The 15,626-nt window shown below is 36.7% G+C and overlaps 2 protein-coding genes across 4 annotated transcripts; one reads left to right on the forward strand and one right to left on the reverse strand.

The window, feature by feature from the left end:
- Positions 1–3,269: 3,269 nt before the first annotated feature.
- LOC126821668 (uncharacterized) lies at positions 3,270–10,709 on the reverse strand. 3 transcript variants are annotated; one of them, XM_050550141.2, is made up of 5 exons: positions 10,555–10,709; positions 8,351–8,801; positions 6,741–7,317; positions 5,562–5,786; positions 3,270–4,853 (listed from the first exon to the last, which is right to left on the reverse strand). In XM_050550141.2, the coding sequence occupies exons 2-5, from the start codon at positions 8,771–8,773 to the stop codon at positions 4,642–4,644; spliced, it is 1,437 nt and encodes a 478-aa protein (XP_050406098.1). In that variant the 5' UTR covers positions 8,774–8,801; positions 10,555–10,709; the 3' UTR covers positions 3,270–4,641. The 3 variants fall into 3 exon arrangements, with proteins under 3 accessions (XP_050406098.1, XP_050406097.1, XP_050406099.1); XM_050550140.2 differs by lacking the exon at positions 10,555–10,709 and adding an exon at positions 10,280–10,503; XM_050550142.2 differs by lacking the exon at positions 8,351–8,801 and having other exon boundaries at positions 10,555–10,705.
- Positions 10,710–10,771: 62 nt separating this feature from the next.
- Positions 10,772–14,910, forward strand: LOC126821665 (pentatricopeptide repeat-containing protein 1, mitochondrial). Its single transcript, XM_050550137.2, has one exon. The coding sequence runs from the start codon at positions 10,969–10,971 to the stop codon at positions 13,345–13,347; it is 2,379 nt and encodes a 792-aa protein (XP_050406094.1). The 5' UTR covers positions 10,772–10,968; the 3' UTR covers positions 13,348–14,910.
- Positions 14,911–15,626: the final 716 nt, after the last annotated feature.

Consider the following 15,626-nt stretch of genomic DNA (forward strand, 5'->3'; position numbering starts at 1 on the left):
CAACCAGCGTTTGTTTAAACTAGGGGGTTGGATGGCTGAATGGTTAGCATGTGCACGCTGTATCATAAAGTCTGTCATTGAGTTGACTGGCGTGGTTTCGAATCCCCGGTTGTACGTGACAAGGAGTAGGGTCGCCTGTCCAACCTCGTGGGTTTTCTCCGGTTTCCTCCCACTGCTAAAGACCCCAATGCGCAAGCGAATTATTGAAATAAAATTAAACAACATGTTAGTCCCGAAATGACCTAGTTTGTGCCGAGTGGACGTTAAACCACATTTCTCTCTCTCACTTTGTTTAAAGTAAGTGTTGACCTACTAGTCTAAAGTAGTGTTTCCCACGCTGGAGTTCTATTAATAGGAAAGATGATCATCTTGCTATGGGTAGATAGATATACCATATTGGATCAAAATGAACATTAAAGATGACAAATTGTGAAATGAAATGAAATGGGGTTTAACGTCCTACTGTTTTGCTCCGAACTGGGCTAATGAAGACGGGCATACGCCATACAGTGTGCTACGAGGGAAATTTTGCCCGGACAGTGGCACTATCGCCTACCCTTATATCGAATTCCAACTTTTTCGGCCAATGTAGGGATTGAACACTCGACCTCCAGGCTAGAGAGCCAGCGTCTTACCCACTTAGCCACCGTGACAAATTGTAACATGCACACAAAGTCCTTAAACCATTAACAAAGATTCTGTGACAAATTGTAACATCATTAATCCTTTAGCACTAACTAGGGCTCCTTACAGTGCCCCAAACCCCCTCGTCACGTGCCCAGGTGTCACGTTCACACAAACTAGTAAATGGTCAAAAAGATATTCAGGTGGTCTAAGAAACAGCTGTTGTGATGTGTCTAGGGTTGTACTGGAGTAGTCAGTATTTACGTGTAGCAAGTCCTAAAGGGTTAATTGGAAATCAAACTGAATCAAGTACATGTCTTCAGAGATTTTTAAGATGTTGTAAGGGATCAGCGCTGGACTTCGATCCCAAGCTTGTTTGTGACCTTACGGGGATTCCCATGTTTCCTCCCGCTGCTAAAGACCTCTATTATTAATACAAGCATAGGCGTACGAGCCATGGGGCAGGGAGGGGCAGCTGCCCCCCCCCCCCTAACTTTCGGGCAAGCTGACTTTTCGGGCAGACGGGTAAAGTGAAAAAAAAAATTTTCTTTCGTCTACTTGGCAAAATAAAGTGCTCGAAATCTAATAATACACTAATTTTACGGGCTGGAATAGCAGTAAAACGCTTTGCGGCCGTCAAATAATCCAAAATTTTCTTGGGGGGTCCATACAAGGTCAGCTCCGCTTCTTCACCTCTCAAAGAAAACCGGCGCCGCTGTCTATAAACCCGAAATTTTTCAGGCATTTCTAGTTTTGCTTTGTTGTTATTGAATATCACGAATTTGTTGACTATGGATTAAAACATTTTGTCTGGAGCCACTCTACTTTGTGCGACATTTTTCGGGCATCGATTATTATTTGTGAATGCAGCTGCAACAGTCTGATTGGATGATTTGAATTCAGAATGGTATTTCGGTTACAAAACCATTGGATACTTTTGGAGTTGCTTACATGGGCTAGAATAGCAGAAAACGCATTTGCGCTGGTTAAATTTTCAAAAATTTCTCCGGGAGGGTGTATCCCCCATACCCCGCGGCGATTGATTGGTTGTTTGGAATTCGGGTCAGCCAGGTAGGCTATATTGGACCAAATTGAAGTTGCCGTATTCACAGGCTGGAATAGCAGGAAAATGCGTTTGCGGCAGTTAACTTTTCGTGGATTGTAAACGATTGATTGGAATTTGAGTCAGACACCTAAGTTAGGCTACTATATTAGACCAAATTTGAAGTGGCTTTGTTCACGGGCTGAAGTAGCAGGAAAACATGTTTGCAGCCGTCAAATATTCCAAAATTTCCATTGGAGGGTGGGTGTGGGAGTGCGGGGGTCCATACAAGGTAAGCTTTGCTTCTTCGCCTCTCGAGGAAGACCGGCACCGCTGTCCGTAAACCCAAAATTATTTCGGGTTCTGCCCCCCTAACTGTCATCAAGCGCGTACGCCTATGAATACAAGCCAATTAACAGTCCCCCATCGTTTTCCCAAAATAAAGACATGTACATGTAGATGACACATATAAAGGAATTGCACATTCATCATTAAACAACTTAAAATACAGACATTTGCACATGCTTTGCAATGAAATACGTCACTCAGATTCAATATTTTAACTAGTTACACTTGTCACATTGCCCGTACAATTATTTGAAATAATGATACACCAACATCAAAGGATGATGTCACATCTGTATTTTAACTATACTTAGTCTAAAATTAAAAGCAGAGTTGTTATGTTTCAAAGTTTTGACCAATCAAATTGCTTATCGTTCCTTAGCCTAAGCAGAAAATTTTCACCATCGATCTTAGTCAAGGTATTGATATAATGAATCTATATTCAGAGTTTCATCCCTCTCACCATATTAGAATCAAAGTTATCATGTTCATCAACCAATCAAATTGTTTGGCCTTAGTGGAAAATGCGCATGATGGAACTCTGTCAAAGTGACACCAACACCAAGTTTGAACATTCTACCTAAATTAGAAGGAGAGTTATTGTGTTCCAAAAAGTGACAGACAGATGGACAGACCCAATATAATAAACACCTGCTTTCTTCGGAAAAGGTGGGGGGAGGAACGATAATGTACCAAAATATTTGAATTAATTTTTGCTAGACTCTTTCCAATTCCTATATCCAATATGTTGGTCTCAGAATGACCTAGTCTGAGCTGACCAAACACCATGATTATATAAATCTTGATAGGGGGTATAAAAATATACTTATTTCATTTCACACATTGGCTCACTAACAACAAGGTCCTTGGTACCATCGTTAGGGAAGACAGAGGGTCTGGCAAGAAAAAGGATCTAGTCATTAAAAGAAGAGAAGGCTGTAGTGCGTGCTAGTGTCAATATCAAGGTGTGATTTCTCTGATTGAACACTGGTATCGTAGCGTCACTATCAAGGTGTGATTTCTCTGATTGAACACTGGTATCGTAGTGTCACTATCAAGGTGTGATTTCCCTGATTGAACACTGGTATCGTAGCATTACTATCAAGGTGTGATTTCCCTGATTGAACACTGGTATCGTAGCGTCACTATCATGGTGTCATTTCCCTGATTGAACACTGTTATCTGATATTAAAACACTACTGCATCTCAGTAATTTTATTTCACATTTAAACAGTGAATCATAACAAATGATAAAATAACAGAAAAATATATATTTATTGTCTTCTAGACAGATATAAAGGTCACAATAGATAAATATACATTTATTGTCTTCTATTTCTTTTGTCTGCGATATCACCTCGGTGGAAGCGGACGTAAAATACAACTAACTAACAACAACAACTTCCATTTCTATCAATTTTAAGATAAATGTGAAGACATGCAGTAGGCCGATTTACCTCTTAAAGTTGCAATTTCATATTTTTAAAATTTATTAAAATAAAGCCTTAAAATAAATGGTATCCATAAACAGTCCTACCTTGTTAAAGAACAATCCTATTAATCCTATAATTCACTATTGCCAGTTGAGAAATTGGCAAAAATATCATTTTCTTCTTCAAATTCAAACGTTTGAAGATAGCTACTGAGTGGAGAATAGAAAACAAGGGAGGTAATTGAGTTATTATTTCTGGTGTAAATGAGTTTTAAGTGTGAGAATGACACCTATGATCGTATAATAGTGAGTTAACAACCTATTGAGCAAAAGACAAAGAAATAATTATGTTTTGACTTTCTTAGAAAATATGAAATTGTAACTTTAAATAAAACATCAGTTGTTACATTCCTGTTCTGGAAGAACTAAATAAATTAGGCTACATGTTCAGAGAAGTTATGACCAATCAATGTATCGTTTAAGACACAGATCATCGTTTGGAGGATTTTAAATCCGTTATAAATTACAATACTATTAAAATTGGATTATTTATCAGTTTGACAATGGTTAAAACACTTGAAAGTCACCGATTGTCATATTGAATCTGTTGCAATGTACAAAAAGCTAAATCAACGATTATTTATCAGTCCCTAAAAAATACTGGTATATCCCATATTTACAGTATACTGAGTATATCCAGGGTATATCACATAGTTACTGGGCCTGTAACAATACACCAGGGATATATACTGTGGTATATCACATATACTCATATAGTTACTGGGCCTGTAACAATACACCAGGGTATATACCGTGGTATATCACATATACTCGTATAGTTACTGGGTCTGTAACAATACACCAGGGTAAATCACATAGTTATTAGGACTGTACCAGGGGTATATCACATATACTTACTGTATATCAATACATTGCACGATATTTCTGAAGTCAACAGTCACCATTTGTTTGATTGTTTTTGAGTTAACAGAATTTTTCAAACAATCGCATTAATAATCTATTCACTTTATTTACAGTATTACATAAAATAGAGCCCAGATTCAAATCTTAGCCAACATTCTTAGCCAATTAAAAGCCAACATTCTTAACATATATTATCATTTGTTATTTGGCTATTTACGACCCTGGGCAATGGTGTTTATATATATATATATATATATATATACCGGTATGATGTTTATATGACGTACTTCAGTACAAAATGAACCAAACATTCAAAAGACTGATGATTTATATTGGTAGGATAAAATCCCCTGTCTTTAGTAAAACCCATATCTAATATGGCCCCTAAACGATTGAACTGCGATAAAATCTGCTCACTTTTTACTTTGGGTAGATTATGTTCTTCTTTATAATAAACCACCAACAGGACTGTTCCATCGCCACTATCTGAAAAAACAATAAAAAAACAAGCTCATGTCCTCTGCTGTCCAACCTCGTGGGTTTTCTCCGGGTCCTCCGGTTTCCTCCCACTGCTAAAGACCCCTATGCGCAAGCCAATTATTGAAATAAAATTGAACCATGTATCAGTCCCGAAATGAACTAGTTTGTGTCGAGTGGACGTTAAACCCCATTTCTCTATCTCATGTCCTCTGATTTAATCCCAAATTAAATAGTACTAGAATGAAACTACTGAGCACACCAGCTGAAATCGTTGAATGGTTCAATTGCTTACTTCCAGAAGGTTAACTGAAACATAGCTTGCCAGGTAACAAAACAAATGCCTACAGTAGCTAATTCACCCGAGCAGTTTATAAATGTCACATTTTTATTCTTTTATTGTTAATACACGCATTTACAAGACAGTAAAAATTGCAATGATGAAAACCTGTTAGACTTGCAGTTCATCCTTGCACTAACATAAACAAGACACTAAAAACAGCAATATTTAAAACTTGTTAGACTTGAAGTTCATCCTTGCACTAACATAAACAAAACATGAACTGATAATCAAATGATATCTATAGCTGTTCAAGTTAGATATTAGGTCCATCCCCGATACCTTTGTAAATCATCAGGTCCATCCCTTGATACCTTTGTAAATCATTAGATCCATCCCAGATACCTTTTACCCCAAAATTTGAGAACTAATTATACCTTGTAAACCAGAAAAAGCCGAATTGACGTCTGTACCGAGCCTGGAAAAGTTTGGACACAGGACAATCGCCGGTGCACTCAGTTTTCCACCTCCTCCAGACGTTGTGTTAAATTCTATTTTCACGTTATGGGCAGATAATCTGGACTGTAAATCTCTTTTTAAAGATTCTTCCATCAATTGAACAATATCTGTTGCTTGACCAGGATTATATATCTCAACACCAACTGTAAAATAAACAAATTATTCCTGTTGTAATTTTACATTGGACACCTACAATCGGCTGATTCTTCCAGGAATTTAATAGTCAGATTCTTCCAAAACTTGATCTGCACATTAAACTTCTAGAAGAATCTGCTGTCTTCAAGGAATTTGACTTGCAAATCTATTCTTCAAGGAATTATATCTCCAGATTCTTCAAAGAATTTGATTTCCAGAATTTGATCTCTGAATTCTTCCAGGAGTTAATTTGCAGGAATTTCTAGAGCTCATGTCACCATGATACAAACATTATTTTAAGACTAAAATATAACTGCTAAGATATCTAATCAATGTATGAAATCCTAAAAGTCCTTCAGGTACCAGACCACTGTTTCACAAGTTACACAATCGTACATTAACAGCTGATGAAGAAGAAAATAATAGAGAATTTAGAAATGTGAAATTATATTCTAACGACGATGAATTCGGCTCTGGCAGCAGACAAACTTTCGATAATAAAATATTACATCGACGATTTCGAAATCAAATTCAAAGAGAAATAGGCCTAGAACATGAGCATAAAAATTCTATCGAATTGGATAATGATGGAGATGAATTTGGAAATCATCGCCAAACCCATGATCGACAATTAAAAAAGAACAAAAGAGAACATTACTATGATTCTAATTATTTTAAGACTAAAATATAACTGCTAAGATATCTAATCAATGTATGAAATCCTAAAACTTCACCTTTTCTTAAACAGAACACAATTTTTATGGGATATCAATAAGTTGTTTATTCTATTAGCAGGACCATACAACGTGTATGTTTATATCATTATCGCTTGATTTTTGCGATAAGAGGTTACTTGTCAAAACGTTGTGGTAGTAGATTAAAAACAGTTATTGATTTCCAATCCAGATTGTGTTCTATTTAATTTGTTCTTCAATCGCTAAATGTCACCTAAAGATAATCACCTTTTCTTATAATTGGTGGAGCTGGCTGTTGAGATAATTCTGATGTGTTCACACTTCTCAATAATTCTACTTTTAAACGCTCTATTTCACCTTGAGCATGTAAATACTCCTCTTGAAGCCATCGAATATCACACGGTCTTACTATTTCATCTAAATGACACAAATACTCTGTTTGACTTTCTTCATCTTTCTTCGTTTGTCCAGTTGGTGGAAATAAGTAGGTCCATACACCCCACTTATTTTCTTTTGAGCCACTTTCATCATTTGTTTGATTTTCATCATCTGTTTGCGTTCGTTGACTATAGACCAACCGTCTGATAGTTTGAGTTTCTCTATCACGTAATTCACATGACTTTCTTTCATCCGTCTGGGTTTCTTTATCGTAATTCATCGATAGTTTTCTCTCTTTATGTCTGCCATCATTGTTCTTCGAACGCTCTGTTTGACTTTCTCTTGAGATATTTTCATCACTTCTCTTAGCAATCATTTCCCTTTCATTCATTAATTTGTTAATCAGCAGCTGCTGTTTTTCTAAAACTTGACCAATTTCCGAGAGAGCTGAATCTATTCTTGATTCCTTCAAAAAAATAATAAATGAATGGAAAATCTTTATCAATGAAAAAACGTATTTTCCAGTCCATATAGAAATTAAAGAAGACTCCATTAAAATAAATATTTAGGCTACATGGATTTTCTAAAACAAAAGATGAAGTCTAAAAGTTAAAGCCTGACAGATCTGTAGACCAGGTATGGCCATGTAACTATAAACCTACATCAAAAATCTTAGTTGATGCTTTTGTGCCGATTGTGAGAGAGAGAGAGAGAGAAAGAGAGAGAGAGAGAGAGAGAGAGAGAGAGAGAGAAAGAGAGAGAGAGAGAGATGGGGTTTAACGTCCACTCTCGACACAAACTAGGTCATTTCGGGACTAACATGTGGTTTTAATTTTATTTCAATAATTCGCTTGCGCATAGGGGTCTTTAGCAGTGGGAGGAAACCGGAGGACCCGGAGAAAACCCATGAGGTTGGACAGGCGACCCCCCTCCCATTGTCACGTACAACCGGGGATTCGAAATTGTGCCGATTGTACTCAAATTGGCAGACCACAGGATTTTTTAAAATGCATCACCCTCAAGAAGAACATGATTACGAAGTGTATGCATTCAATTTGTGGTTCAAGAAAAAGTTTGCTTGCTTAAACATACATTATGCAAGAGGTAAATCTGTCTTTCTTTAGGCCTGAAATGTTATATAAACTATTAATTAGACATTAATTAACTTATTCACACTATAATCAACTCTCGATGTCATTGCTAGCCTGCGATATTTACTGGATTGGGATTCGATTTGCTGCTCAACTTTCATTCAAGATTAAATCATGAAATGGATAATCAAGACTATGTTTTTAATCCTACCGACTTTAGTAATAATCATCGAGGCTAGGCCGAAAATTCAATAGCTAAATTCTCGGTTCAGAGTGGATCAATTTGAATAAAATTTTCAGCAAATACCCTTTACACTATCTAGTTTTTAACAATTATAGTGAGAACTGCCAGTTCTTTATATAATCTCCCATAATGTATCTTTAATTAAATTGTTTTTTCCAACTTACCTGTAAATATTGTATAAGACTTTCTACTGACTCTGTATCAGATAAACCTTGTGCATTGTTTTCATTTTTCAGTCCACCTGTTTGATTTAATTGTTTGTGTTCATCTTTCTTACCATATGTGTTCCACAGTTTCCGATCCTCTCTTTCAAGATGACTCCCATGTTTGGAATCAGTTCTATCTTTGTCCGAACGATTATATCCATGTGCAGAATTCTGTGTAGAATGAGCAACTCTATACCTCGGATTATTTCCAAACTTTTTTGATTCATCTTCTCCAATTTTTCTATAGTCCCGTCCTTTTCCTGTTCCGTGATCATATTTTTGTATTGCTCCAATGTTATGATGTAAATTGGTGTTGGAATCTGCCGGAGTCTCTTTCGAGTTAGTAAAGAGAGGCATTACTTTTTTCCTTATAAAAGACATTCACAAGGAGATAGATGAATATAATTAACTGAAATACAAGGAGAAATTGTATCATTAATACATTCAATACCAGTTCTCTCCTTCTTCGTGTCTGTAAAATACTGACAAACTAACCAGGAATAAAATAAAATGAAATGCTGACGAACTAATCTGAATGCTAAGAATGAGGTTCATAACCTGGTAAAAATAGAATAGTTCGGGGTTGGGGGGGTGGGTGTTGGATGGCCGAAAGACCCCTAAGCGCAAGCAAATTATTGAAGTAAAATTGAAACATATATTAAGCCCAAAATGACCTAGTTTGTGTTGAGTAGAAGTTAAACCCCATCTCTCCCTCTCTCTAGAACAGTTCAAAATTCTATAACTTCTAGAACAAAGCTGCAAGAATTTTATACAAATCCAAATTATGGAATCATATCACCCTTGCCTGTATATCCTCAATTTCATCCACAGTGACAAAAAGGGTATCTGGTAAGTCTTGCATGGTTAATTTAACATAGACCATGATGACTGGGACTTAATCATCAATATGGACCACAGTGATAGGAGCATCTGGTGATAGGGGCATCTGGTTCAATCTAGGTAGTTAGCATAATAATTAATATGGGCCATGGTGATCGGGTCATCTGGTTGAATTAGTCTGATTAACTTAATATTTAATATAGGCCATCCCTTCATGTTCTTCAACTCTGTGGGTAACTTGGATTATGGTAAAAAGACATCTGTTTCAACTTGTGAGCATTCTATATGGTGACAGGGCATCTGATGCAACTAGGCTGATTAACTTCATATTTAATATGGGCCATCAATGACAGGGCATCTACATGAGTCATGGTGACAGGGCATCTACTCGTGTGATTAACTTAATATTTAATTTGGATGATGGCAGGGCATCTGGTTGAACTAATGCTGTTGACGTAATATCTATATTCCAATGAACACCTTTTGAACATTGTGTTCCAAATTGAAACACGAATCTTCAAGACTAATATTCCAATCTATAGTACCACAAATTTCACCAATATTATCAATATTTATTATCCTTTGAAAAAAAACGTGGGGTTGGATGGCCGAATGGTTCACGCGCCCTGTATCATTGAGTCAACTGGCGTGGTTTCGATTCCCCAGTTGTACATGACAAGGAGTAGGGTTGCTTGTCCAACCTTGTGGGTTTTCTCCGGGTCCTCGGATTTCCTCCCATTGCTAAAGACCCCTACGCGCAAGCGAATTATTGAAATAAAAATGAACCATGTGTTCGTCTCGAAATGAGCTAGTTTGTGTTGAGTGGATGTTAAACCCCATTTCTCTCTCTCTTGAAAAAAAAAAACACTGTGAAAGTCACTTCTTAATTGGTAGGCCTAAGCTACAGGCTAGAACCTACCTGTAGGCCTACCGTAACAGTATGTTCAGCGATATCAATGTCAGTGTATTATATTGCGGTAAAAATTTAGAAGCAATTTTTAAAAAGTCCTGTTTAGGACTTGACACAACAGAGAATTAATATTTTACCTGATCTGTTGGCTACCCTTTAAAAAATAATTCTTAGGCCTATTGATAATGAATAAATAATTAACATGGAAGTCTACACCAAAAGTATGGGAGGTATTTTTAACGTCCTCTGTACACAGCTAGCTTCGAATGTCATCTGTCTGGCTAATACGTTATCAAATTTTTATATTTATTTTAATACTTCCTCGAAATTCGAAACCGTAAGTAGAAAAATAAATCGAAAGTAGCTAAACTATCTTTGCTGACATTCCCATGGACCTTATAATATTCCTTACATCATCCACCCTTTTTGTTTAACAGTGATGATTTAACATTTCTACACCAGAGATCCACCATAAAATTACTAATTTTCTGATTCTCCGTGTCTCCCTCTTTCATCAAATGTACTTGCACTTTCGTTTTCGCAAATTGGATGTATTCTTTTGCGCATTCTTGACTATCCATTTTCGTCTTGGCCACGTGACTTATTGAAACGTTTCAATTTGGGAAACTTGCAATATCTATGTGTAAATAGAGAGATAAAAATTAATCTTCTTCTCAGATATTACTTTTAAAATGTTCTATCAAGTTATAATTAGCAATCGTTTAGATTCATAAAGGCAAATTAGACTCGATGATCACCCATTGGCAGTCTAGAATTACAAAAGAATACAACCACCAGCGGCTCGTGTTTTCTCTGGAGTAGTCCGATGGCAAATATTCATTCTTACATGTGTATGAAAGCCTTGACCCAGGGGTTAAAATTGCTGAACCAGTTACAGACAAGATGTGTGTGGACATTATCCAAAGGTTGTAATATCCATCATAAACCAATTTATTCCTTATCAACATCAAGAAACCATAGCACAGAAGAAACCCCAGGTTTACCCCAAAGTCAAAGCTCGGATTTTGAAGACAAAAGTCCTTCAGGTACCAGACCACTGTTTCACAAGTTACACAATCGTACATTAACAGCTGATGAAGAAGAAAATAATAGAGAATTTAGAAATGTGAAATTATATTCTAACGACGATGAATTCGGCTCTGGCAACAGACAAACTTTCGATAATAAAATATTACATCGACGATTTCGAAATCAAATTCAAAGAGAAATAGGCCTAGAACATGAGCATAAAAATTCTATCGAATTGGATAATGATGGAGATGAATTTGGAAATCATCGCCAAACCCATGATCGACAATTAAAAAAGAACAAAAGAGAACATTACTATGATTCTAATTATCAACGTCATAATAAAGATGATAAAGGAATTAGGAATTTTACAACGCCACAAAACAACATGAGATTCGGCAATAGATTTCGAGGAATCAATGAAGATGGTGACAATATTCAAGACATCAACTTGGACAGTTTTAATGAAACAAATATTCATGAACAATTTAACAAATTTACCAATCAAAAGGACAGCATAAATTTGAAAAATAAATTTGGGACACTCAATGAAGAAAATGAAGAGATTGAGTTGAACAGTGTGGATGAATTTGAAGAATTAAGAAATGATAAGCCACATGTGCGTCTGTCATCTGACGACAGACGAAACGTTCCCTATTGGTACGGTCGACAAATTGAAAAGCTTGGAAAACAGGGGAAAATCGATGAGGCGATTGCTGTTCTGGAGGATTGGATGTTGAAACGAGATCGTGTCAAACCTACGAACTACAACTTTTCTGTTTTAATGGGAGTTTTGGCAAGAAATGGAGAAACGAAAAAAGCTTTTAAAGTTTTTAATAAAATGAAGAAAATGGGTCTGGTACCAGATGCCGTCACCTATACAGCTTTATTCAACGCTTGTGCAAATTCACCGTCGAAACAAGATGGCTTACAACGAGCTAAAAATTTACATGAACTGATGAAGGAGAGTGATTGGCACCCTAATTTAATAACGGGGCGAGCGATGATAAAGGCCTATGGGTTTTGTGGTGATTTGCCGGCAGCCTTTGCAGTAATGGATGAAATAGCGGAACGTTATCCTTTAGACCAGAGATGTATCAGTTCTTTGTTAATGGCTTGCATCTCTGAGAAAGAAAATGGCGTGAAGTTGGCGTCGGAGGTTTGGCAGATGATGATTCAACATGGAGTCCAGCCTGATCTACCAATTTATAATCTTTTACTACGAGTTATCCGAGATTGTGGTGTTGGACACGATTTTACTCAAATAGAAGCAGGGAGTATGAAAGATTATCCACACATCACAGAAACCGGTACCTCGTGGAATCTAGTGAGTACTGTAGAAGACAGTCAAACTTTCCAAAACACATCAGAGAATTCTACATCCATGAAAAATAAAGAAGAATCAGATAAGGAAACAGTAAGAAATATGTCGGAGAATTCATTGAGAACTTTGCCGACGAATTTTATGGTTCATCGTGTTGATTTTAATCTATTATCCAACGTTGATTTCAGTGAGAGGGCAAATCGCATGGCATTGATTGGAGGAAGAGAGAATTTCTTGGATCATATGGTAAATAGTGGCGCTAAACCGGATATAAAAACATTTGCGTTGTTGTTAGACAACACGTTTCAGACACTGGAAGAAGAAGATCGCTTGTTGATGATTATGGAAAATTATGGCGTTCATCCTGATCAAGAATTTTACAACACCTTAATGAGAAAAAGATGTCTGAGGAAAGATTTTGACGGAGCCAAGATCATGTTACGAAAAATGACCAGTCACAATTTACAACCAAATATGGAAACATTTGAAATTATAGCTATAACGTGTCGGAAACAGGCAGATGGGTTGCAGTTGTTAAAAACAATTGAAGATATCGGGGGTCAGCCGAGTCGAAAAATATTCACATCTTTGATGCGATGTAGTGGAGTTAATTTCTATTATAAACTCGATCTTATTAACAGGATGGAGAATTTAAACCTACAGCCGGACAGTCATTTATTACAACATATCGAAAGGGATGTGAAAAGAGGTAAAAATCTGATAGTGGAAATGGAATCTGGTCGAAGAGAGAAACAGAGTTTGTCGTTTTTAACTGGGGGCATCAATAAGTTTATTGTTTATTATACTTCATGGCTAAAAAGATGTCAAGTTTCGGGATTTGATGAAGTCTAGAACTAAATATGGGCTTATATTGCCAAGAGACTTGTAACATTATTGTCTTTAGGAAACAAAGTTGGTGGGGGGGGGGGTGACGGCAGCAACACTCCCTTAAAGAGTAGCAGTGCTTGGTTAAGAGAAATAAAAAGGTGGGGTTTAACGTCCACTCGACACAAAATAGGTCATTTCGGGACTTTTAACATATGATTTAATTTTATTTCAATAATTCGCTTGCGCGTAGGGGTCTTTAGCAGTGGGTTGATAATGGAGTACCCGGAGAAAACCCACGAGGTCACGTACAACCAAGGAATCAAAACCATGCCAGTTGACTCAATGACAGACCTTATGATACGACGTGCGGGTTCAATCCATTCAGCCATCCCACCCCCTAGCTGGTTAAGCCAGTAGATCTGTAGCTGCTCGATCAAAGGATGGCGCCAGTGAAAAGAGCAGACATTAATAGATATTTAAAGATCTCTGCACAACAACAGTAGACAAACAGACTTGGGTTGAAATGAGAGGGGGTTTATTCATCCTTCATAACATCTCAGGTTAAAAGACTCTTTATTAAAACATTTTTAATTATCTATTATTGTATTTATCTGTTGGTCATATTTATAACAAATACTTTTTCATATTTATCCTGTAAGTTTGTTATATTAGGGGGGGATGGGGTCTATTCAAGATTAAAATGTAAGTAGAGACATATTGCCCGCCTACCTGGCTACACTCCTGCCAACATGTATGATTATCAAGCCTGGAAATGGCGCACCTGTCGCAGACATTGTCAGGAACAAATGGAAGCTGTGTCCAATCTGATTAAAACACAGATCCTATTTCGTTTCGTTTTTTATAGTTCAAAATTTTGTTGTACTTGTCTTTACTACACTAGGATCTGGAAAAGTTGTTATCATTGACTTGTTCTGGCTGATGTGAGGGATTAGCCAATGAAACGGTCTGTTACGGTGAGCTTTTGGTGCACGGAACTGTGGGTAAACAACAAGAAATGTCAACGCTGATTGATTAATGTCTGACATCATAGGATCAAATGCCACTCGTTTGACCCCTGACATGAACTCCCACTATAACTCGTCAGATCTTCATGTAGTGTAGTCCATCGAAAGTATAAAAAACAAAACGAAATATAGATGTGTATTTTAATCAGATTAAGCTGTGTCAGGAACAATCATTTTATTGCCAGTCAGACACAAATTTGACCGTTTTATCAGTGTCTAATGATATTTCGCCTAATAGTTTGGATGCAGCTATTGCGGGTGTGGCGCCAGGCAGGGTAAGCTTACTCTTCCGGACACCTGTTTGTCATGTATTTTATACACGAGGAGCAGTCCATTTGCTGATTACACTATTTTGCTTGAATACACTATTTTGCCTATAACGTTTTTTAGGACTTCGAATTCTGTCTTATGGTTTGGATTGTTCGTACTTGGTTTTATTTTATTTATAAAATAAGTCCAGGTAGCGTACTACTAGTAATCATGCCATACATTTTATCGAGTAAAACTTATTATTATTTCTCGACCTGTATTTAAATGATAAATAAAACAGTGAACACTTTGATTCTGTATTTATTTAAAATACAAACAAATTATAACAACTTGTAGGATCTTTATATATATACAGTATTCTATAAATACATTCTGACAGCTTAACTTATAGTGGTCTCAATCCTACATGTAACCAGTGGATTTCAGTCCCTTGGTAAACAGTTTAACTTATAGTGGTCTCAATCCTACATGTAACCAGTGGATTACAGTCCCTTGGTAAACTAAGAATGAACAAGTTTAACTTATAGTGGTCTCAATCCTACATGTAACCAGTGGATTACAGTCCCTTGGTAAACTAAAAATAAACAAGCTTAACTTATAGTGGTCTCAATCCTACAAGTAACCAGTGGATTACAGTCCCTTGGTAAACAGAGAATGAACAAGCTTAACTTATAGTGGTCTCAATCCTACATGTAACCAGTGGATTACAGTCCCTTGGTAAACAGAGAATGAGATACATGAACAATTTAATTAACAGATATAGCTTCAGGGTATAGAAGACTTTCTAGGAATTGGAAGCAGGGTAGTGAATATCATCAGCCCTAGACCTAGCCTGTGTTATGTCAAGAATTGACTTAATAATAAAATCTTTATTTGGGTTGAGACTTAGGCCTAGGGCCTGTTTATAAATCTGCACACAGTTATTAGTGACTGGATAATCTACCCTGGTAGTCACAATTACCCAGTTGACTTTAACTTGTTTTTAAAATAGAGCTAGCAATGCTTATG

This window comes from Patella vulgata, chromosome 5, assembly GCF_932274485.2.
Source record: "Patella vulgata chromosome 5, xgPatVulg1.2, whole genome shotgun sequence".
Classification (NCBI taxonomy): Eukaryota; Metazoa; Mollusca; class Gastropoda; family Patellidae; genus Patella; species Patella vulgata.

Coding starts and splice junctions, on each gene's coding strand:
- LOC126821668 (XM_050550141.2), bottom strand. CDS start 8,773: ATGTCTTTTATAAGGAAAAAAGTAATGCCTCTCTTTACTAACTCGAAA. Junction 7,318..8,350: donor GTCTTATACAATATTTACAG/GTAAGTTGGAAA, acceptor ATTTTTTTGAAG/GAATCAAGAATAGATTCAGC. Junction 5,787..6,740: donor TCCACCAATTATAAGAAAAG/GTGATTATCTTT, acceptor TTTATTTTACAG/TTGGTGTTGAGATATATAAT.
- LOC126821665 (XM_050550137.2), top strand. CDS start 10,969: ATGGCAAATATTCATTCTTACATGTGTATGAAAGCCTTGACCCAGGGG.